Here is a 23899-nt window from a genome sequence, read left to right as displayed (position 1 = left end):
GAATTAACTCTGCTCGGCTTCTTGGAGAACTTCTCAGGTCCACTGCATCCTGGCTTCAGATAGATTCAGCCTCTACCCAGGAGTTCTGAGCTCTGGGCCCAGCTTCCTCCCCACCCGCCCTGCCCGGCCCCAACAGGGTGTCTGGATCTCACAGGTAGTAGGGTGAGTCTGAGAGCGAGCCTGAGTCCTTTAGCTTCCTGGCGTCTTTCAAGAGAGTGGGCTACAGGGTCTTGGGTGTGTGAAAGGATTTCCACCTAAAATGGAACCAGAGGAGATGAAATCGAGACTCTCACACGTTGCACCCTCAGGAGAATAAAACTTAAGAACTCAAAGACTGGGGGGAGGGTATAGCTCAAGTGGTAGAGCGCATGCTTAGTATGTACCAGGTCCTGGGTTCAATCCCCAGTACCTCCTCTATAAATAAACAAACAGACCAAATTACCTCTATCCCCTGCTTAAAAAAAAGATACCTGAAAGACTGATTTCTCATAAATGCCTAATTTACAGAAGTCCAAGACTTATCTCCTGAATATCTGCCAAGAATCTCCCCCATCCTCAAGCCAGTGAACTTACTGCCTGGACTCTGGCTGGACCTCCCCCTCTTTGCAGTCCTTGCCATAAATACATCCTTCCCCAGACCTTCAAGGGACTCACCTGTAGTTTGCATTTCCTGGATTGCAATTTCTCTGCTACTTCTGAATAAATGCAATACCTGGTAGTTTGAACGTGCCTCAGTTTCTCTCTTTATTTAGGCTAACAGGTGGATACAGAGACCAGGCCAAGGCATACCTTGTTTTTGGACTTTGTAACATTTAGATATACGGTATGTCGTCCTCCATTTGTACTCTGGCCGTGGGCTCCGAAATGTTAGGAGTGAGCTTGCTTCTCTCATGGCCTAGAAACATAAATGCCCCTGTCAAAATGTCCTGTTTATTCCTGGAAAGTAGGTTTTTTTCTAAACACTCTGGTCTCATGCAGTGTGACTGTAGCTCTTCCAGTCACCTATAGCGATACCTGCCTGGGGAAGCGGGTTTGAGGAGGGTGCTTCTGCACAGTAACGGAGTCTCTTCCTGACTAGCTTAAAGGCTTCACCAAGTATCTGGCAGAACTGGGATAGAGAGTGATGGTCCCATTATTCTTTTGAAAGATTTTTTTATCCTACGTCTACCTCTCAGGGGTGGGTACAGCTTACTCCAGGGAATCTTTCTGATACTCTTGCATTTTTTGCTTTATTCTGCAGACATTCCCTTTTACCCTGTCCAAAGTCCAAAAAAAAAAAAAAAAAAAAAAAAAAACGAAGATGGTCAGGAGACATGATTAGGATAAATTATAGGTCTGGAGGAGCAGTGATAGGTAAATAAATTTCTCCTCCCCCTTTCCATGCCCACTGCCACAATCCATTCTATGTCAGATCCTTTTCAACACTAGAGGTTGTCTAAGAAAGACTCTCTACTTAGAATTCCAAAGTTCTTCTAGACACCTGCTTTCAGAGGCATGATTATAAGCTGAGAGTTCCATCACCACATATTAGTGGTTCTATATTTCACATTTAGCTCTATGTCCTCCATGACATTCATATTATATGGTGGGCTGAGTACTAGATAGGAGACAGTACAGCTATATTGGAGACCCTTGAACCAAAGCAGGATGCCATTTATTTCTCAGCCTGCATCTATAGGTGGACTGAATGAGAAGCTTTTCAGAATCTTCGAAAGACAAAGACAATAAGGGATTTGTCAGGTGTTACCTGGATTTCAAAGGGCAATCTGAAGCCATACCCCCATGACAGAGAAAGAAAATGCCACACAGAATGGGACCTCCTGGAGTGGATAAACTTGCTTAGCTACCTAAGAAATCACTGCATAATCAAGAGGCAACTCAGGAAGAAGAAGGAAGGCAAAGGTATCAGACCTCTAGAACAGGCATTGTAATTGACATGGAAAATTTCCCAGACAAGGGCCAGGCAACTGTTCTGAGGTTAACATCACACAAGGGCTTATATTCAGAGTACCACACTAGGCACGACTGGGAGAAACAAAGGTTCTCTTTCTTTCTTTCCGTTTTAAAATTTGTAATAGCCCCTAGCCATGTGAATCAAGTTAGAGAGCAGCATCTCAACAAATGTAAAATCATATAATAAAGGCTAGGTACATATGTGCTGGTAGAATAAAAGGAATTAGAAACGCCTGCAGCATATTTTTGTATATGAGTAAACTCACCATAAAACGTAAGGTCAAAGTGGTTCTAACACTATGCCTCTCCATCTTCTTCTCCCAGGCACAAGTTAACACCCATATATAAAAAAAAGAGATCCCATTCCTCTTTGTTTCTTCTGCTCCCCAATCTGCTAATGAGCATGCTTCCAAGCATAGATGCATACATAGTCAAGCATACCCATTGTCCTTCCTTCAGCTCTTACTGTATCTTACTAGATGTACCATTTCTTTCCCCACCTCCAACCTATTCCAGGTTTCTCTGTATAAATTGGCTGCCTCATTCATCCTTTTCAGGGACCCTTTTTGTTACCTCAGTCATGGTGTCCAGTGGTCTTTCTTACCCTAATGTCATGGTGATTTAATCCTATTACTTAACATATATTAGACTACCTTGCCACCTGTTGAAGCAAAATGCACCCCAAAATTGCAGAACAGTGTCTTAGAATCAAAACCTATGGTTGGATTTCTTAAAGATGTTCTCTTAAGTCCAGCCTCCCGTCCTTTAGGCTCTAAGTGAGTGGGACTCTGTACTTGCAGTAAAAACCTTCAACGTGTTAGGTGATTTTAGCACTCACTGGCAGCCTTAAATAAACTTGTTCCCTAAAATGCAGAGGTATTTATCCTAAGAGTTAGTAGCGGACATCAGTATTCTATATTTAGAGATTTTTATCTTTGGCTTATTAAAAAAGATGATCTGATTCTCTGGTCATACTTCACACTAGACTGGCTAGACTGGCTTCATGAATATTTAGAAGCAAATCCCCTCTGGGAAAATAAAGAGAAAAAACTCATTCAAGATCATTACTTTGAAACAGCAAGACTCTTGTTTATTTCAGATGATAGAAGCTTTGGTCTCAAAAAGGAAATACTCCTGTTCAACCAACACTTCCCTCCCCCCCATTTTTAAAAATTGTGATACCTCGTTATTTGCTTGATTATTTCCTATGAGGTTTGGAGTTTTATTTTAAAAATAAACACAAATTGAAATTAATTCTCATTAGGGAACCTCATGAGAGTCCTTGGGATGGCTGGAAACATCCTGGAGTTTTATAAAGCAGAGCACAGAGGCCTTGGGGCAGGAGACCTAGGTTCTAGTCTCAAGCTGTACAACTTCAAAAAGTCACTTTATCACTCTGTGCCTCCATTTCATAAACTGTAAAATGAATGTGCTGAATATGATGGCCCCTTCCAGTTCCAACAGGCTGTGATTGCCAGCACTATGAAAAACAAGGTAGGAAATTCAATTCAAGAACTATTGATTGAGTCCTGACCCATTTAACCATACCGAGTGCTAGATATGGTGGGTCGGGGAAAGGACATATCTTCCATGCTACAGTAATAGGGGTGATGAGGCAACACGATAGTTCTGGAAGGCAGAGTATGATAAATATCTTAAAATGTATGAGTCGGCTTTCCTGCTTTCTCAGATTTCTGGGCTACTGACCATCACTGAATGCTTTTTTTGCTGACTGAGAATCTTGCAAGCCTCAATGTCAGTGAGCTTTGCTTAGGCTTGGGGACACAGATGAAGGGGGAGAAAGGTAATATGTTCCAAGGCCAGGACACAGCCTGGAGGTTTATCATTTACCTCTATCCTTAGAGTACAGAACCACAAATGTCTCCATTAATAAGTTTCTGGTTGATCAAAGCTGTGCCATGTATGTATATATAAATATCGTCTCAGTCCTTATAATACCTGGAAAATGCCTCGAGGGTAACTCCTATTATTTAGAAATTCTTGGCAGTTGGATTCTGATAAATTGAGGTTTGTTTGTTCACCACATAACTTCCCCATTATATCTGTATCTACTGTTATACTCCTGCTCAGATGCCCTTTGCACATAGAAACAGATAGTAGATTGCAGTAACGATTTATTAAATCCAAAGACCATCTCTCCCATCCATTAACACCAGCATTTTAGGATCAAGGATGGTACCTTATTCTAAAATTATAAAAATATGAACCAATTCAAATGGAAAAAATAATATACAAATACTCTCCTTTGTTTTGAGTTAATGCCATCACTTAAATCAAATGAGACCTCAGATCCATTCTTTTTAAAAAAAGGAAAGGAAGGAAACATTAACCATAAATAGCTATTTTATCCATCCACAGACAATGAAGATGTTTCAGTTGGCATGAGGGGAAGACACCCTGACACCGTTCCTTTGCATGGTTTGTACTGTGAACGTCCCAATTAAGCTTTTGTAGGCACTGAGAGATTGACAAGGTCCTATGGATTTGAATTACTTGTAAACATTAATAAAATTTTTTTGGAATCATCTTCCAACTTTATCAGGAAATTTTTTCTAGATTAAGAGCAACAAAAATATAGCAATTAAAAGATTTCTCACACAGCTGCATGGTTACAGGAGCCTTGTCCTAGATTCTAAACAGATGCTGTAACAAACAGTTTCACAAGGGCTGCAAGAACCACAATTGACAACAGTGATACAAAAGCTACATATTGTTTATGCTCACACTGCCACAGGGCCCTTATGTTTACTTTTTAATTTTTTTTTCATTTTATATTTCAAATTATTTAGACCTCTAGACTCCCTTACAGAGAGACACTGAGAAATGCGAAGTAAGTGCAGTAACAAAAAATAAAATAAAATGTGCAGACTCAGGTTCTTTACCTGCCAAAGACTAGAAAGTTGGCTGAGTTCTATCTTAAGATCACTGTGTGATCTTGTACAGCCACCTTGCCTTTCATCATCTTCATCATAAAATAGAAAACTCTTTCCCTGCCTTACCAGAACAACATTAAGATGAATCAGACAATTTCTCTAAGGTATTCTAAGATTCCCAGAGAGGGCAAGTCTTCAAATATTGAGCATTATAATTAAGAGTCACTGCACCTCATTTCTTAAGGAGGAGACAGTGAATAAGGAAAGGAACGTGTGGTCACTGAGCCTGAGAACTCAAAGAGCATTTAAGCTCCTTCTATAATCTGAGGCAGGTCTCAAGAGAAGGAGACTGATGTGGTGGAGTCAGAGAGGAGGCAAGAGTTTGGTGGTTAGAACATGTTACCCAGATATTTGAAGTCTTCATATTTGCCTTTGACAGTGTGCTGTTACTTTCCCATGATCATCTTAAAGGCCTGGATTTATAAGCACTACCAAGAGAATGACGAGTGTTTTGGTTATGGTTTTGTGAGCCCAACAGGACTGTCCTAACATAGCTGGGTTCATTGGTTGTAAACAAGGGTACTGTACTCAAACTTATGTGGTTTAACTTAAATTATTTCCATGCTTTTAATTGCCCCAACAGTGGAAATTTTGGCTCTAGCTATAAAATGGATCATTATTGAGGACAGGGTCAGGAAGGGTGCAGTCTCTTTCAGAGCTCAGCATTGGCAGAAAATGTGCCCACTAATCTTAAGAATGAGGACCCAGAAGAGGGAAAACTGGATGAACCGATCTGAAACAATGCTATCTAAAAGATGCACGCACGCACTTGCAGGAGTAAATAAGAGGGAAGAACCAAAGTGGAGTGAAATCTCAGTAATACTGCATCTTAGATTAAGAAATGAGGATCCAGGGATACTGAAGCAATGGACCAGGCAGTAAAAGAAAGTACTAGAGAAAGCTTCTTAATAGCCATTCTTAAGTGCCTTTCCATCATTACTATCTCTTCAAGAGCTCTGAGAGTCCTTTTCACTTCTCTTGACCTATTTCAAACTACTGCCTGTGCTTAACTTGAGAACCTCCTACTCAATAAATTGCTTCTCCTCCCTCTTCCCTGGCCAATATAAAATCAATTGTTGCTTGACAGACTGCTTTGTTGCAGTTTTCTCAAAGGCGCAAAGGAAAGAAATGCACCTTATTTGTACACACATTAACTTAATTTCAGTCTCACCCACTCAAGCACAGCGCAATCCTTCAAACTCTGACCCTAGCCCCTTGACCAGTTGGTGTCCATGGCAACCACCACCATGCCGCTCAGAGAGAGTTGCAACGAGTGGCAGGAAAGTGCATATCCCAACAGAGCCATCAGCTCTTCTGTATTAGCTGCATTGATAACAGGTGGCAGCAGACCATCCCCGAAACCTCAGGCATTTGCTTCCACTAGGGAGGGGTAGTGTTGTTCATGTCTCCTCCCCAGGAGAGTGATGGGCTGCTTCTCACACCCAGCCTGTTGAAGATCAAGCACTAAGTGTGAAATATTGAAACTGAGTAGGAGGATCATTTGCCTGAGAAAACTTCCCAGTAGGCTACTTCCCCAGTGACTCTGTCCACCGGAGCCTCCACCACAGCACCTTGCATGCTGAACGACAGCCAGTGAGCTCAAACCTCTAAAAGACAATACACATAAAATTCAGGACATCCTATCCACTTTCTTTTATGGTCCTTACCACTCAGTGACCTACAACTCTTTCTCTTAACTTTCTTAACTCATGTCAAGAATGTATGCATGATAATCTTGCCATCAAACTATGTTTTTTAAAGAAAAAGAAAGATGTTAATAATGGTCCAGGTACTGGAGGATTTATGAGCAAGAGAAAATGGTGTGGTTTCTCCAAATATAGATTCAGCCAGCAGACTGTTTTCATGAGTTGCATATTATTTGCTTTGCTCAGAGAGCTTAGCTAAAAAGTCGTCAGATGGAGATGAATTTCCCTTTACTGTACTCCAGAGGAAGATGGGGATGGTTTTATCTGCAATCTCTGCAACAGAACCCAACACATCTAACAAAGACTTTTTTGCATAAAGAGGACTAGTTCAGGCTCAATTCTTTGTAGAAACTGGAAAGGACCCCTTATTCAAGTGTCCTCTTCACAGAATCTACATAAATAGGAATAATATTTGAAGTGGGAGAAACAAGTGAATGGTTTTATCTTAATTACATGGGGAAAAAAAAAGGAAACAGAAGGCTCTTATGCACAGTCCTTTCCAATAGAACTGTTGAAAGGTAAAGAAATGGTTTCAAGCTGTCTTTGAAAGCAAGACATTCCTACTCATGCTGCCTGCGTCTGTCGTCCTGGATGAGAATTAGTAATAAGCTTCAAGAAAAAGTGAAAACCAAATAATACATGGGTCCAGCTCTCCAGGAGCTCATGGTTTAGAAGGAAGGCAGCCAGGTAAACAGATGATCACGGTCTAGAGTGGTCAGTACAGTGACAGAGGAGAACACAGAGTCCAATGGGAAAATACAGAAGAAACATGCCGACCTCAGCCTGACTGGGGGATCAGAGAGGCTTTCTCCTGATGGTTTGTTGAACTGAGTCTTCAAGGGCCAATAGTTCATCCAGTTTGGTGGAAGGGGGTGGAAATGTATATTTGCACAGGTATGACAAGCCCCACTTGTCAGAGTGAATGCTAATAAGCAGTGCCAATTAGGAAGTTGAGAATAACCCACATATCATAAAGCAGAATGGTAGAAACTTGCTACCAATAAGAACACAGGCTATATCGGCCAGAACACAACTCTCTCTTTCATCATGACCTTTTGATCCGCAATAAACAGAATTATTTCCATTAGAAAATACAGCAACATGGTACTGAAGTGAGGAGTTTCTGCTTAGGGATTAAACTACCCCGTCACATAACAATGAAGAAACTGACATGCTGAGAGAGGGACTAATACATAATGGCCACACAAGTAGGGAGAGAAAGAGCAAGGATTTAAACCCAGATCTGGCTCCAATGTCCACTTTCTTTGTGCCACACCATCCAAGATTATGCCAATACATGGACCAAATAGGTAACTACACCTGGGCTCCCCTGAAAAGGCCACCTGCCTTCTCACCACCATCCCACTTCCCACCCAACTGCCTGGAATTGGTGTCGAGGTTAAGAGTCTATTCGTAAGAAAATATACTACACCAGAAAGATCATATTTGAAGTTAATATAACTTCCCATCCTTCTTCTCTATATTTGGAGTCCTCATCTTTTTCATCATCCACAAACATTGACTGAATCCCTGCCTACAGGTATGCTGAATGATGTGCTGAGTGATGTACACACTAGTGGTTTTAAACTGGGGCCCTGCCCTCAAGGACTTAGAGTCTCATGGGGATGGCAGAACCCATGCCTAGTTTGGGTAAACAATTAGTAGTCTGAGGGAAAGATGAGAGGTAGAAACCTTATAGGAATTCACAGGAGGGAGTAATCACTAGACAACGGCACTAGAATGGAGGCTTCATGAGGGCAAGGTGCTTTGTGTTTTGTTTATTGCCGTATCCCCAATGCCTAAAACAGTTTGGAACCTAGTACGTGCTCAGTAAATATTTGTTGAATTTTAAATAAATAGCTTCTTGATATTTTTCAGAGGAAAAAAAAAAGTCCTGACGTTTATCAGTTGGAAAACAATTCCCAGTCCTGTGTGCACTGCATATTGTGGCTTTTACTCATGGTCCATCACACAAACTCCCCAGGGAGACTTGTAGAAACAATTGCTCAGCCCCTGGCTTAAACCTTTGCAACATCCTCGCAGAACTGTGTCCTCTGCTGCTCCCTGCCGTGGAGGGCTATTTCCCAGTGATGAAGGGTAATGCGGCACCAGGGCTTTTTGTCTGTTTATTTGTTCATTAGGACCTCAAGCTCTTTTCAGCAAAAGGCACAGCCCTCCGATAGCAATGCAATTCTGGGAGACACGACTCCATTATTTGCTTGGCTCATCTAACAAGGCAGAACGCAGATTCTGATTTAAAAGCAAGCTCCTTTAATGAGTTTTGGTTAGGCTTGAAGGATAAACAGTTGTGATTACTGTCAGTAGGTATAGGTTGTAAATCTCTGTCTTAGATGCTTAGATTCCATTAAGGGGGACTCAAATGGGCATCACAATACAATTCCCTTCAAAACAGTGGAATTGGGAAAGAAAAGCAGCTTCAAAAGCAGTCATTCGTGCATCTCCAAATGGTCAAGTTCTTGGTCTCCCAAGGCTTTGTACTGGGTTATAATTTTTTTCACTTATTTTATTTTTACCATTGTACAAATTCTTATTACACTTAGCTTCCAGAGCTTGGGAAGATATGGGTAATTAGAATGTATCACAAGACTGAAGGGAAATCCAAGTATTCACATAAAAAGATAAGTGAAGATAAAGCCATCCTGTTCTCACCGGGACTCACACTAACCTCACGGTACCACAGTGCTGTGCCAGCATGTAATTTCAAGTCAAAGATTTCTATTAACATGAATGGAGAAGGATCCGATTTTGTAATAAAAAAAACTGCTAAATGTGTGTGCTCTCTGACTTCTTCCAAAAGCCCACAAAGCCAAAATCATTTTCAGCTCTGCGGGCACACCTCCTAAGAAATTAGAACACCGTGTACCACCACACAGATATAGCGCTGAACATACTGCCTGTTGTGATCCTTTCCCCTTTCAAGAGGGGTAGTTCAGAAGGTACCTGGTTTATGGCAGAGTAGAAGGAAACAATAAAAAGAGGCACGCACCTAGAATAGCCTTATACTCTAAAATCAAAAGTCTTTGATTAGGAAACTTTCCTGGGTTAAAGCAGGAATGAATACAGCCTTGTAGAACGTTACATATTTTTTTCAAAGCTTTTCTGCAAAGTATCTCTTTCAATCCTCTGAGGGTGGTAGGGTTAATAGTGTCTTCTCCATTATGTAGATGAGAAACAGACATAAGAAGATGAAATAACTTGCCGGAGACCACATGGTTAGGAGCGCTGAATTCTAGTTCTCACTTTACGCCCAGAAGGATGCATTTGGACAGCAGCAGCAGAGCTCTTGTTATCCCACATTAACCATGCCCTGCTCCAGTCAGCTCCCCTGCTTTTGAAAGATATGGCTAATAACCTTTTCTTTGGGCTTGGGCACTTCTTTCCCCCTTCCCCACTCTGTTTCCTGAAAGAACAATTAAGATCCATCTGGGACTAATTATAGCGATTCTTGAATTTGAACTTGCAGCCATTACCCAATTAAGGTCACTTATTTTAAATTAACTTGCCTGGTCAAAACACAGGTTTGGTTATCTTCAGAGCCCAGTGCAGAGAGGCACCAGCTCACTCAGACTTTTAATTAACTAGCTAAATAACCTGCACTGTGACAAACTGCCTATGATTTGATGGAGTCATTCATTTGCATGCAGACAAGGATCAAAATACATTGTCAGAGCTTCAGGGACCAAGTTCCTAGAAGCCTTCACACAGTCTCTTGTTCAAGGCTGGGAGCCTCTTCCCTTTGGTTCCCTCTAATTATTTTTCCTGCGCTTTTGTTCTGATTATCCAACATTCATCACAAGTGCAGCTTGTGATTAAACAATGACAACTCATGTCATATGCTGATAAGGAATCGAAAATTGGAGTCATAATCAGATGAACCAAGCCCAAGGCTCTGAGAAATAATTAGGGGAAACCAAAGAGAAATTCCCAAGATGCTCCACAAGAAAGGAGAATTTCCAAAGATTCAGGCTAAAACTGCTCCTTACTTAGGTAATAATGCATAATAACGGTAGGTAGCCAGTCTTTGTTGAATTGACTTCATGGTGGGAGCTGAGTCCCAGAAATAATGATAGTTCTTTTGATTACTAATTATTATCATAGCTGCTAATACTTAGGGACTGGGGTTGGGGTCAGACACATCTGATTTTGACTCCAGGCTCCATCATTTTCTGCCTGTGAGGCCTCAGGCAAGTTATTCAACTTCTCTGTGCTTTAGTTACCTCACATGGAAGATAAAATTAAGAATAGTGCCCACCTTAAAGGGTTGACTTTGATGGCATAAAATACTTTAAAAAATCACTTTACAGAGTGCCTTGTACACACTAAGTTCTCAATAAATGTTAGCTTATGTTTGTCTTCTGTTACGTACCACTACCAGGCCTTTGTCCAGGGTGTCTTCCCACCTGGAATCCTCCTTCCCTTCTCTCTGCCAAAAACAGTCACCCCCTATCCATCATTCAAAATCTAGTCTAAAAGACATCTTCCTCTCCAGGGGGAAGGCCTTCCCTGAATCTGAACTTGTTCAATGCTCATCCCCTCAGTCCACTTTTCTAGATTTTACATTATTTTAATATATATGACACCTTCATCTACTGCTTCATAAGCAATGGTGACTTTTCTCCAGGGTGTAGCCAAGCCTTCGTGTTAGATACATTTATTGAGTACCACCTTGGTGCCATCCACTAGGGCTGTGTGCTGTGCACATGAGTAAAGAGATAGGGATGGCAGAGAAGGCAGCGATATTGGTTGGATCACCTTATATCTCAGGCACTCTGCTAGGAATTCTGCATTTCTGCATTTAGGCCTCACAAAAACCTTAAGAAGTAGGTGGGACCATCAGAATAATGATCCCCACTTTACAGATGTGGAAAGTGAGGTTCACCAAGGGAAAATAACTTGTCCGAAGTCACTCAGCTGCAAAGAGGAAGAACTGATGTTCTAGGTCGGTCTGACTCCAGAGTGTACTCCCATCACCATTATGCTTTCCTGCCCACCTCATTTTTTTTTTTATCAATTGCAGTGATGCATATCAAGGCAATGTGTCAACTGGAAAGTCCAATATATGTGACATAAGGACACTGCAGTTACAGCAGATGTTGTTGGTGTCCTATCCATGTTTGGCGCTAGCCTTTTTCATATGTGCCAACGGGATTCTATTGTAAGCATGTGCTATTCTCCATTTGAAGACTTTCTCTCAGCCTGAGAGTGAGACAAGTCAGAAGTGTTAGGGAGGAATGAATGCTCCCTACAGAAGCTGTGAGTCAATGGTGAATGGGAATTGAAAGACACAGACTTCCGCTTCCTGGCCCTTCCAGTGGGCGAGCGCACTCCCGGGGCACTCAGAGCTCCCCCGCTCATTCATGCCCCTGGGCAGGCTGCTTTCCCTTTGCTGCTTCATATCCTCTCTCCCCAACTAGTGCTTCCTGGAATCAACTCCCAATTAAACTACGGGCCATCAAATCTCTGTCTCCGGGTCTGCCTGTGGTGCAGTCCTGCCTTAAAACTAGAATCTTTCAGAAATTCTTCCTTTGCATCTTTCCCAGGAGTCTGGGTGAGTGTCCTCAGGCAGCCCCCTCCCTGCCTGCCCAGGGCTTCTCATGGGAGTTCCCCAAGAAAGCACCCCGTAAGCTCAGTGTCTCCCTTCCCACCCCCTTTCATGAGAACCCATCATTGAGCTTTTCAGAGTGCCTTTATTATCACAGGGAAAGGTAGTTCTGCAATGTCAGTGTGCATCAGAATCATCTGAGTGTTCAAATGCAGGCTCCCTGGCCGTAACCCAGACTTTGTGAATCAGACCCTCCGGAGAGGTACCCAGGCGCCTGCATCTTCACAGCTACTCCAGGTGATCCACATAGCACACACTCTGAGAAATAGTGTCCTAAGGCATTCCTGGGGCTGGGCCTCCAAGGATGGTGGATCATGTTCCTTAAGGTTGTCTCTACCACCAAGGCCTCTGTGGATTCAAGTGAGAAAGCCCAGAATAGCTATGCCTCCTTGCTCCTGAAATGAAGTGTGGGTAAGCCAAGGTCCAGTTGTTATTGTCAGAGTGGGGACGGCCCAAGACGCCCGAGCGACAGTGTACAATGCAGAGGAGAACTCCACCTCACTGACTCTGCCAAATTTCTGCTCTCGCCTCTCTCACCACCCACCCCCAGCCCCCATTCTTTCCTGTGGTAGAAACATTGTGATGACCACACATGAGAAATTAGGTTATGGCCTGTGCTCCTTTGTCTCTAGGCGGAGCCATCCCCTACCTCCACCTGCCCCCAACACACACATACATCTTCCTCCTAACCACGGTTTCTGTGTGATTTGAATTCATGGTTCTGATCCATGCTGGAGGCAGGAGAGGAGAGGGCAATGGAGGGTGGCAGTGTGAATTACTTCCTTGGTTCACCCCCAGTTCAGCTTACCCTCTGAACTCCAAGTGTAAACAGCAGCTCCTTCCGTGTACCTCCAACCCAGTGCTATCCTAACCAGTGGCCTCAGTAACCCTCTGCGCTGGGCTCTGAGGCCGCTCCATCTTCCTCACCCCATAGCAGCAGAGAACTACTTCTCTACATTTTGAGAGTGATAACACAGAATCAGGGAAGGCTTCGTGGAGGAGGCTGCATATGAGCTGGGCCTTGAATGATAGATGTGATTGCTGCAGGGAAGGATAGAGGGAAGGAGCATTGCAATAGGAATGAGGAAAGGAAAATATAACTAATATAGGATAAGTATCAGGCACTGGGTTAAGGCTATAGAAACATTATTTCATTTGTTCCTCACTGCAGTTCTATGAAGTAGGTACTAATGACAGACCCATTTTAAAGATGAGGATTCTGAAACACAGAGGGTTTAAGTTAATTGTTCAAAGTTACACAGCTATTGAAGGACAAAGTAGGGACCCAAACTCAGGCAGTCTAGCCTACACTCTTACTTCACTGCGTCTCAATGATTATGTTCCCTGATTTACAGATGGAAAACTGAAACTGAGAGGTTATGTAACTTGCCTAAGATTACACAGTTTGTAATTTGCAAAGCAGGGATGCATTGCCCTTAGCAGATCCCCTTCTATTTACTATATAGCCATTTATAACCCTTCTAACTTAGCTTTTCCAATCAGTCATTTCAGTCACAATTTCTTAGGGAGACAGCCCTGGCTTGCCATCTCAACAAATGCCTATAGTTGGTCCAAATAAAAAGCTTTCCTCAAATGTGTAAGCACAGTAACACAGCAAGGCTCTCCTGAAATCAAGAGAAATAGCCCTCTGAAATACATCTCTCTTTGTTTTCAAAATGGTATTCTCTTTAAGTTACCTGTTTGTCAGGCTCCCACTTATAAAAACCACAGGGAAAAAAATTTTTAGGTCTTTAGTTAGAGACAAAGTACTTTCTACCTCTAGCAGGTTATGAGTTAATCATTCTTGCCTCAGTATGTTGTCCATATTTCTGTTCTCACACTTCTCCTGCTGGGTTATAGTTGTCTGTTAACTTGACAGTCTCTCCTACTGTAGTGCTGAGATCCTCTAGGCTAGGGACCAGGTTTTGATGACCTCTGTCTCTCTAGTGTCTGGCCCCAGGATTAGTACAGAGCAGGCACTCAAGAAATGTTCACTGAAAGAAGAGACAAATAAAATGTAGTTAAGAGAAGCAACCCTTGCATCCACAAAAGACTTCAATCCCTATTCCTTCTGAGTCCAGTGCCATGCAAGTAAACTGGCTAGCAAGGTGAGGAAAAAAATCCGCAACTTGTAGTGCTGCTGATCTCTGTGGGATCAATATTCCCACTGTGGCTGATTCAAGCTACCAATGGTTTATTGTGTCAGGATAACCACAAAGGTCCATGAGCCATCAGATGAGGAAGATAATGGAAATTCAAATGGCAAGAGTGAAAGACCAAACCAAACCAAACGTCTGTGAATGAGGAGAATCTGTTTTACCCCCAATGAACTAAGCCTCTATTGTCTGTCATCAGTTTGCAAATCGAGATAAACTTAAATGACATGGCTCCCAGAAGAGGGAGAAACCTGCCAAGTAAGCAACTATCCTGAAAACCAAAGGTCCCCAAAACACACTGGGTTTCTAAGAGATATTTACTTTTATTTGAAAATAAAAACATTTTCACTTGCTTCCTTCAGCAATCAGAAAATTTCACAGATTAGGGTGTCAAATGCTAGAAGCATCTCTCAGACAGAAAATGCATTCAGAGAGGCATCATCCGGGAGTTCAAAGGAGAATGTCTCATTGTACACATCCCCACAACACGCGTCTCTTCCTCTCCCCTCCCGACTTGAAGGCCTCACCCTCCTGGGCTGGACCTTGTTCTCGAATACTCTACCCAACCATTCATGGTTCAGTTTTGCACACAGTGACGGTGCTAATAAGTAAACGGCAGGATTTGAATCCAGAAGCATCTGACTTCAAGGTTCATGGCTCTTTCTAGTACATCACCTTTTTAAAATACCTATTTGTTCAAAGCTTTAAGAGTAATTCAGAAATCTCTAAAGACTTCTAGACTCTCACAAGTTTAAAATCTATAAAGTGTCATTTTAGGTGTGATACTAGAGTCGTTGATCCTGGTAAGTATCTAAAGATGGGAAGGTGTGACTCCTGGGCCAGTGCAAGAAGTCTCGCAATATCCCACCTATCCTCAAGTGGTTGTGGCTGGAAAAAACATGTCTGAGTGACTATTCAGGCTTATGCCAGATGTTGCCATTCTTTTTTCTTTTAATCCAAGTAATGAGTCCACTAGCCCTGCCAAACCTTCTACTCACCACCCACACAGTCCTTCCAGTAGGTCTTAGGCAGAAATTCAGAATCAGAGTACTTTGGGCCCAAATGATTTTTAAAAATCTACCGAGAAAAGAAGAAAGATACAACTTGAGATTTAGATTAAAGTTGTAAATATTAAAACAAAAATTGCTGTAAGTATGACTATAAAACATTTGATAGGAAATTTCATAAAAGAATGCATGAGCACGCAGTTATTTAAAATGTACTGTTCAAAATAAATTATCACTAATTTGGGGAGATAGTTAATAAAAAATGCAAAGACTGCAGAAGTGACATATACGGCTATGTCAAAGAGAAACTACTGTCTTTTTGCTGTATTATTCGAGGTTGAACACTAGTTAAAATCACCCCAACCTCACTTCCCTGAAAAAAAGTGTCTAGAATATTTCCAAATATAAGTAGGGTGCTATGAAAGGTCTTCTAGATGAAGTACTCCAAGAAAAGTCACGGTGTTAAGAAATGCATCATTTTGCAGGTTCGCTGATGAAAAGGTCCAGGTGTTTTAAGTATTTATTATTGGCACCATGACCAAAGACTCTACGTGATCAAAGCTGCTGGGCTTCCTGGGTAGGGTAGTCTGTGTAAATTCCCCTAGGAAAGGCTTTGTAAGTTTCCAGATTTGTCATTCTTTCCCAGTCCCAGGCATTGTTTGCTACCTCTCAAACTCTGCCCATCATTTTACTCCCTTAGAAGACTGATGAAAGTAGAGGGATACTCTTAAGTTCTGAACCATAAGGCAAATTAACCTTATTTGATCTGTACAGGGAGACATGATCTGTATTCTCTCCCCTAAGGACACAACTGAGTTGAGGCAATATTACCCACCACCACTCCTGATCGTACAGCAGGAGATTTTCAGTGACACCTGGATGAGTGGATTTTATTTTCATACAGTTGTATTTATTTTCTTGTATGCAGTTTCATGGATATTGTGCCTTTGGATGCCACTGAATTTAAGTAAAGGAGTAGCTATAAAGATATATATTAAACAAATAATAGTACTGTGGTGTGTAGATAGATCACAACGTTTTAAGGAAGTTTGTGAGGGAATGAAATTTGAGAAATCATGTTTTAGGGTTCATACAATGATGTGTTCCCACAAGATCATGCAAGATCAACATGCATTGAAATGGCCCCTTATTCCTAGGAGCAAGAATAATCTGTTGCTCCTTTAACTTACTTGTGGCCTTTTATTGCCTCTGATTTGTATGTTCTCTTTGCCTCTTCTGCTGTTTAGCGTTAAATCTTCCACAAATTTCATTCAGTCATAGTGAATGCGATATTGAAGTCTGGGAAGTGAAACTTCCAAAGACATGTTCTTTGGTGAAATCCTTGTCCTCTAATCCTGACATCCTAGCATTTTATTTGATGCCTTATTCAATTGCCTTCTCTCGGCATAAGCTTCCCCTGTAGACAGTATAAGCATGATGAGATTCCCCACTTATACGCCCATTTTCCTTCTTTATGAAAAGGTTCAGCTTTTCTTTCTCCATCTGCACCCCCGACCCCCACTGCCATTGGGCTGACTTTGGTACGGGAGATTGGCTCTTCTCTGCTGCACTAACCCCGTGCATTTATTCAAGTCAGATGACTGCAACATGAAGCACTGTCCTTCAGTTGCGGGAGAGTGTGTGTGCGCACACTGAGATTGTTAGAAAATAATTCTAAATAAATTGACTTCTGATATATGTTTACTAAGACTAAAGCAATTTAGTAGCTCAGGGTTTTCATTCAAGAAAATGAATGTCCTTTATCACATCTGATGGAAGATTTCTTCTGGGAAGTGTGGCATATTCTGAGGCTGATCTCTGTGGCATACCACCATGGAAGGCCCAACACAGCTGAAATTAGACATGTTGCCACAGGACAACACTATCTTTCTGTCACTGAGGAAGCAGGAAAGGCAGGGTGCCTGAAAAAAAATGTCTTCTCTTGGAACACACCAAAAAAATGTTGTCTAATAGCTTTTTCTTAAAGAGAGAACACCTCTACAACAGGTAAATCTGGTGAATTAACACCAGAAACCTCCCTCAGCTCTCTCCCCAGCCCTCTAAACATTCTCAGAGTACCTAAATCAAAGAGAAACAGATTAAGGTGAATGGCAAGGCATGTTCTGTACTCAAAGCAAGATCAATCTTTCTACATAGACCTTTTTTGGCACCGATGTAGAAAATCCAAACACGGAGATACTTAACTCTGCAAATAACCTAATCTGCATACCAGATGGATCCAAGGGGAAAAAAACATAGACACTTTTCTGCACACATATTTTTTTAAATGTGAGCATAGAAAAACAGATGCTTTTGCTCCCAAAGGGTCTGTGGGCCTCTCTCGAGTAGTCTTGTGGAGCAATTTAACTTCAAATTTCTAAAATTATGAAAATGTCTAGAGTAAGCTTTAAATTGGAAAAGAAAGGGCCTCTTACATAGAAAACCAACTGAACATTTTCTGAATTATTTTTAACCACTCAGTGATACCCAGCCCCCAATTTCCCAGATAAATAGGTTGGGGAGCCAAGAAGGGGAGGTCTCCCCCAAATGGGTAGACTATGATTCACTGACTTCTTTAACAAATAATTGAATGCTCTGCTGTATGTACGGTTCAGTGAGTTAGTATGCAAGAGCTTTTTCTTCCGTGAATGAAACCGTTGTTGTAAGTTTCAGCGAATGAGGATTCGGGCATTTTTTTCTTTCAGGTCCTATTTGTGGGCATAAAAATAAATCTCCTTAAAACAATTAATTTTATCTATATTTCACACATGCCCCTAATTACATTTATCATATCTGCCATCAAATCAAGCCATCTATCATCGCCAACAAATCTTACAAAGGCACAGTGAATACAGAACATGGATTTGGGAACTTGGTATTTCCTCCTGAAATTTCACAGTAGACAATAAAACAGCTTTTATACTTGAAGTTCTAAAACTAATTCAGAAAGAGCTATTCTAATTACTGTAAAAGCAAAGTTGAATATTCTCTTGGTTACCAGAGTCATTAAATAACTGAGGGTACAATTTATGCCTTGTTCATCTGTAACAGATGGAAAGAATAAAGATTTAAGACTTACTGAGCAAGAACCGCTCCCATTAACTAGTTTCTTTGTGCACCGTATTACGCACAAGCCTCCCATCCCACCCTTACTCCCACGAGACCTGCGCCAAAATTTTAAAAGGGGAAAGACAGAGTAAAACATGACACTTTTTGCAGTGAGGCCTCACTTAGCTCACGTCAGTAGGATCATTGCTGCCAATGTAAGATTTCAAGATAATTCAAGTGTACTCTCTTAAGAATTGGGAATTTGAGCATTTCCGATGGAAACATTCCCTAAAATGTATGATAATTTCCCTAGGCTCTTCAGCAGAAACGACTGAACGCAATAAGCCATGCCCTGATGACTCAGGCATTCACAATGTACATCCGTGATTATACTGTGCAGTAGTACAACGTTGTCGTCTGCTTTTTTTTTTTCCTTTGGACTCCTCCTTCCCCTTTAAGTCAGTCTGTCACTTCCTCTGCTGCTAATGTGCTTCTTTCTAATATCACCCGCTCCCTCCATGTACACCCCTTCTAATTTGTAGCTTTTCATTTACTGTGAACTGGAAAGCCAAGATTGGTAAGAACGGTGTGTTAAGAGTTAAGAAGGCACTGAAAGTGAGGATGAGGAAATAATTACAGCCTTCAAGGCAGCAGCTCTGTGACACCTAAAGGTTCCTATCTTTAGATAACTTTCCTGTCTCTTCCAGTTTAAGCTGAATTTTGAAAGGGTCGTGTGGTGAGAGAGTTACCTTCAAATAAGTGAGTTTGCTCCACACAGACCATCTGGGCCTGGATGAAAGCGGATATTACGATACTTTCAAGTCTTTCTGAACCTGAAAAACAGTATTTTATTGAATGACCCCTCTCCAAAGTTATTTAACCTCACAGAATTTCATCATGCACATCCCAGGCGCTTTTGTAGGTGTCACTCAGTTTGACCCCGGCGACACTGCCGAGATAGGAAAAGGCCAGGCTCATTGTCCCATGTTACAGATAAGGAAATGGAGGCTGGAGAGAGTTGAGTGATTTGCCCACAATCAAACTGAGTACATGACTAGGCTGGGCTCCGGATTCCCTTTCGGGGTTCTTCTAACAACACGTATGTTTTCTGTGGCTCCCTGTTGCCTTTCTTATGCTCAGAAAGACACTAAACCCTGCCTCTGGTGAGACAGACTTACGCCATTTCTTCTGGGCTTGTTTCTTTATTTCTCTCTGAGCTCTCCCAGATGTCCTTAGGAATCCTGCTCATTTTTCTAGCAGAACTCAAAACCCTCTGATTTTATTATGTTGAGGGTTGTCAGTGAATTAAAAATTCAACAAATGTATGGTCCCAACTTGCCATCAAAAGTTAACAAATGTCACCAGTAAGGATGTTTCTCACAAGCGGACACTGAAGAATACCTCCCAGCAGATACCTAACAGCTCATTTTGTGTCACGGCATGTGAGAAATCACCTCCGCAAGACAGTCAGTAACCTTTCATTTCCTCCATAAATAATCAGTCAGATACGTGGCTCATATTTTAAATTAATTGAAAACAGCTAAGCGCTCTGTCTCTCTCTGTACTTGAAATGGCTTCTAATGCCAACATGATAAGCATTATATTTAAACATGTGGTTCCACTCCTCCAGGCCAGCTTAAACCTCATTTCCTCCAGGAAGCCTTCCCTGTCATTCCAACAGGTCTTGGACATCTCTTCCTCTTCTCCAAGAACCCAGAGCAATTACTGAGATTTGACATTTAGCACATATTAAGAAACCATGTAATGTACTGCCAAGAGTGTGGGTTCTAGAGGCAGGCAGACCCAGGTTCTAATTCCAGCTTTACCATTTCTTAGCTGTGTGGCTTTGGGCAAATTACTTAAACTCTGGTTGTGATTTCTCATCTGTAAAATGGAACTAATGATACTTAATCTGTTAAATTATTCTAGTGATTAAATACACATAAGGCATCTAGCACACTGTCTGGCATATACTAGGCACTCAATTAAGGGCAGTTGTTTTTAATATCATCATTGTGGCCTCTTAGATGAAGTTCTGCTCTGATAGCTGTGCAGTGTTGTTTTCTCAAGTTGTTTTTAAGCCCTTGACGGCTGTGTCCATAGAGGAAGTTATCATGAAGTTTAAGGTGAGTGGTCCCTTACTTGCAGAGGTTCTTTCTGAGTCCTTATTCCAAAGGACTTATTATTTTTCTTAAAGAGGCCTCTTAAAGTGGTATTAGCTTCAGGCCTGTGCAAAACTTGGTTGTGCCTCTGGTTGTGTCTTTAACCTCTGTGTTATCCCCTCCTTGTCCCCACTCCTAGAAGCTAGCACACTACTTTGCACGCAGTCAGTACTCAAAATGACATTTTATAAAATCCTCAGTTAACAAGCATTTTGGCTGGACTTACTATAGGCAAACTAGCTGATATCAGGCATTTCATCAGAAACTTCCAACTGCCAACCAATACATTCAGTTGGAAAATATTCAGTGCACTTATATGTTTTGAGACAATAAAAATGCACTTTTTTTATCATGCAGGAAGTTCATTAGGGAGTACTCTTGGGATCAGCACGAGTGGAAGGAAAGGAAATGAAGCAGGATTGGACAGAGGGAGAAGTGGGACTGTGGTGCAGTCTCAAAGAAAGCCACAGCTCGCCCTGCAAGGAGCTCTGAGGCTGGGACACTTCAGAGTTGTCCTATCTGGGGCTGGAGGGCTAGGCCTTTATAATCCCACGTGGCCAGCCATTGGACGCAGGTCGCCCCCAGGGAGAGTACATAACTTTGGACAAGACAGTTCCGAAAATGCACTTCTTAACTGTAAAGCTTAGTGCTCATGCAGTGTTACTCATGAAAACTATGATAACCGTGATGACGCTAAGGCAAGGTATCTCAGCCTTGACACCACTGACATTTTGGGTTGGATAACCGCTTCGGGTGCTGTCCTGCGCACTGTAGGACATTCAGCAGCATCCCTGGCCTCTACCCATTAGATGTTAGTCACTCCTCTCAGACTGACATCCATAATGTCTCCAGGCATTGTTAAATGTCCCCTAGGGGGAAATCCCCTCCCCCACTCCATGAAGGCATCACACTCACCACCAAAAGATGTACAGATGGTCACGAGTCTTTCATATTAACATAGGAAAAGGAAGGCAAGCATTTTAGAGAGGCTTTTTTTTCCCCTAAACTCACTTCTGCTAGAAAAGTTTTCAATAAGCCAAAGCAACCTCGATTAGCCTGCAAATCCCATTAACCCCATTCCTTGTGCGTTCTATCCCCTGAGCATTCCAGATAAAGGGAAAAATGTGCCGTACATTCTATTTTCTAATTGGTATGCAAAGTTCAGACCATGTTCTGGCTCAACAGCTAAGCACAGAAATTCAGTTCATGGGTGAGAGGTCATCAGGTTCACCACTTTTGCCGTCTATTTTAAGTGACAGTGATGCTACTGACCTGGAAGTTTAGAGAGCTTTTTGTCCCTTGTTGTTGACATTTTTTACTTTCATATTAGCAATTCTTCCTATATCCTCTGTCTGAAAGTAAAATGCAACAAAAAGAAATCTGGCCCAATTAAGTCTGATTTACTGTTTATAAAAGACCTAACACTTTGCTGATCATTTAAAAGTAATTTGCTCTAGCCATCCCATTGACTGTGCAATTGAAAATATCCTCTTGAATAAGCAATATTTCTTACTTTTTTATTTCTGCAGGTTGTCATCCTGGGGAAACATTCAAGAGGTTATCACTACATGCTTGCTAACCTGGTAAGAACAAGCAGAGTTTAAGTTTCCCAGGGCAATATATTCTATTTGGTTTGTGTCACCTGTAATTATCCCAAAAAGAAAATACACAAAGAACCTAACGTGTTCTCTGGACGCTTGGAGAAATGAGTTGGTAAATACTAAAACCTGAATGCAGTAGCCTGGTTTTCAATTATGCTGTCTCTGTTTTAGCTACGAAACATATTCTCTCCTCATTTAAAAAATAATAATCTGATATGATTCCTCACTGATTATTCTGAGATTTAATTTGGATTTGAAATGTCAACCATTTTAACCAGGTTTCAATTGTAAAACAAGGGGCAGGGGACACAGGATACTGACTCTTTCCCTAATTAATCCAAGTGTATGTGTACATTACCTTTTCAAATCAGATGCCAGAAGTAGGTTTGACTATGGAACATTAAGTGATTCTATAGTCACCTTTCTATTTACAATAAAACACAACTTGCATCTTTACCTTCAAGCTTCCCAGTGCCTTTAAAATTTGTGACATTCTAGAAGCTAATATTTCATTAAGGTTGGTTTATAGTTCTTTCTCTAAAAGGGCAGCTGGTTTAGGAATTAACAAAATGGCTTCTAAATCACTAATATCTGTTTGGCAGAGGTTCTGAATAATACTATCTCTGTGGAATGAAAGAGGAATGTTAAATTATCACTACGATACTAAGAGTCTATTAAATTATTACACAACATGAGTTCTAGCCCCAATTTTATTTCATTAGCACAAGAGAATCATAATCATTATAGCACTCTTAAACCAAAAGAATAGCAACAAAGGTGAAAGATTATTGTAATTATATTCTTAGATTTCTTAGATCAAAGAAAAATACCTTATTTTGTTTTAATAATGAATATTTTTAAATGAGAAAGTAAATGTTACTTAAATCTCATTCTTAGGAAGTGCGCACAAACACTTTACAAGATGAGGATTTGAGCTACTGCTTTGAAATGTTGTGTGCATCTTCTCCAATAAATTGCTCAAAGTGGAGCACTTCATTTTACTCTTTTAGGGAAAAATGAATCAACTCTTTTAGGAGAAGAAATCTTGATTCTTAATTTACATTTGAGCACATTCAATTTGTTTTTAGGCAACTGATTAGTAAAGGATGTTTGTTGACTCACTGGAGGTTAGACCAGGGCTTGGAAAGGAAACAGGGAGGTCACAGCAGGGTACCTGAGGCAATTATTGATGGACTTCTACCATTCCTTCCTCACCAATAATTATTTTGCTCTCCTTCCTCCCTCTCTTCCTTCGTTCCTTCCTTCCTTCATTCATTCTTCCCTCCCACTTTTTCTTCCCCTCTGCCTTACCTGTCCTAGGGTTCACTCATCACTGATGGCACATGAGATGACTTTAGGTAGTACACACACACTTCCGTTTTTACTATAATGGCACTTGTATTTATTTACAATGTATTAGAAAAATATCAAACTAGCACATCAAAATTCAAATTTTATGGATTTCATTACTTCATGTAGGACTAAAGTAGAGATTTAACAACAAATGAAATAATTTTTAATGTGTCAACTTAACAACAGCATGGGGGATAAACAGATATAGCAAAATCTGCTTTTTGTATATGAAGTTGTGGTAGTATATGGATGACTGAAGTTTGGGAAAGAACATTGAATTGGGGGTCAGAAAGTTTGGGTTGTCATACTGATTTTGCTACTAGCTAGCTATGGGAC

The 23899-nt window shown here is 41.2% G+C and overlaps 1 protein-coding gene across 7 annotated transcripts in view; it reads left to right on the top strand.

Moving 5' to 3' along the window:
- The window catches only part of GRIA3 (glutamate ionotropic receptor AMPA type subunit 3), a 260463-nt gene that overhangs the window by 135175 nt on the left and 101389 nt on the right, over nt 1-23899 (top strand). For all 7 annotated transcript variants that reach the window (XR_004318267.1, XM_014566983.2, XM_014566984.2 and 4 more), the window contains one exon: nt 22139-22192. Coding sequence is in view for 6 of the 7 variants with exons in the window: in XM_014566983.2 (XP_014422469.1) it covers nt 22139-22192 (54 nt within the window). In the remaining variant the exon portion in view is untranslated. The remainder of the gene's footprint in view (nt 1-22138; nt 22193-23899) is intronic.

This window comes from Camelus ferus, chromosome X (genome assembly GCF_009834535.1).
Source record: "Camelus ferus isolate YT-003-E chromosome X, BCGSAC_Cfer_1.0, whole genome shotgun sequence".
Lineage (NCBI taxonomy): Eukaryota > Metazoa > Chordata > Mammalia > Artiodactyla > Camelidae > Camelus > Camelus ferus.
The sequence above is the reverse complement of the archived record's forward strand: the minus strand, read 5'-3'. Positions and strand labels throughout refer to the sequence as shown.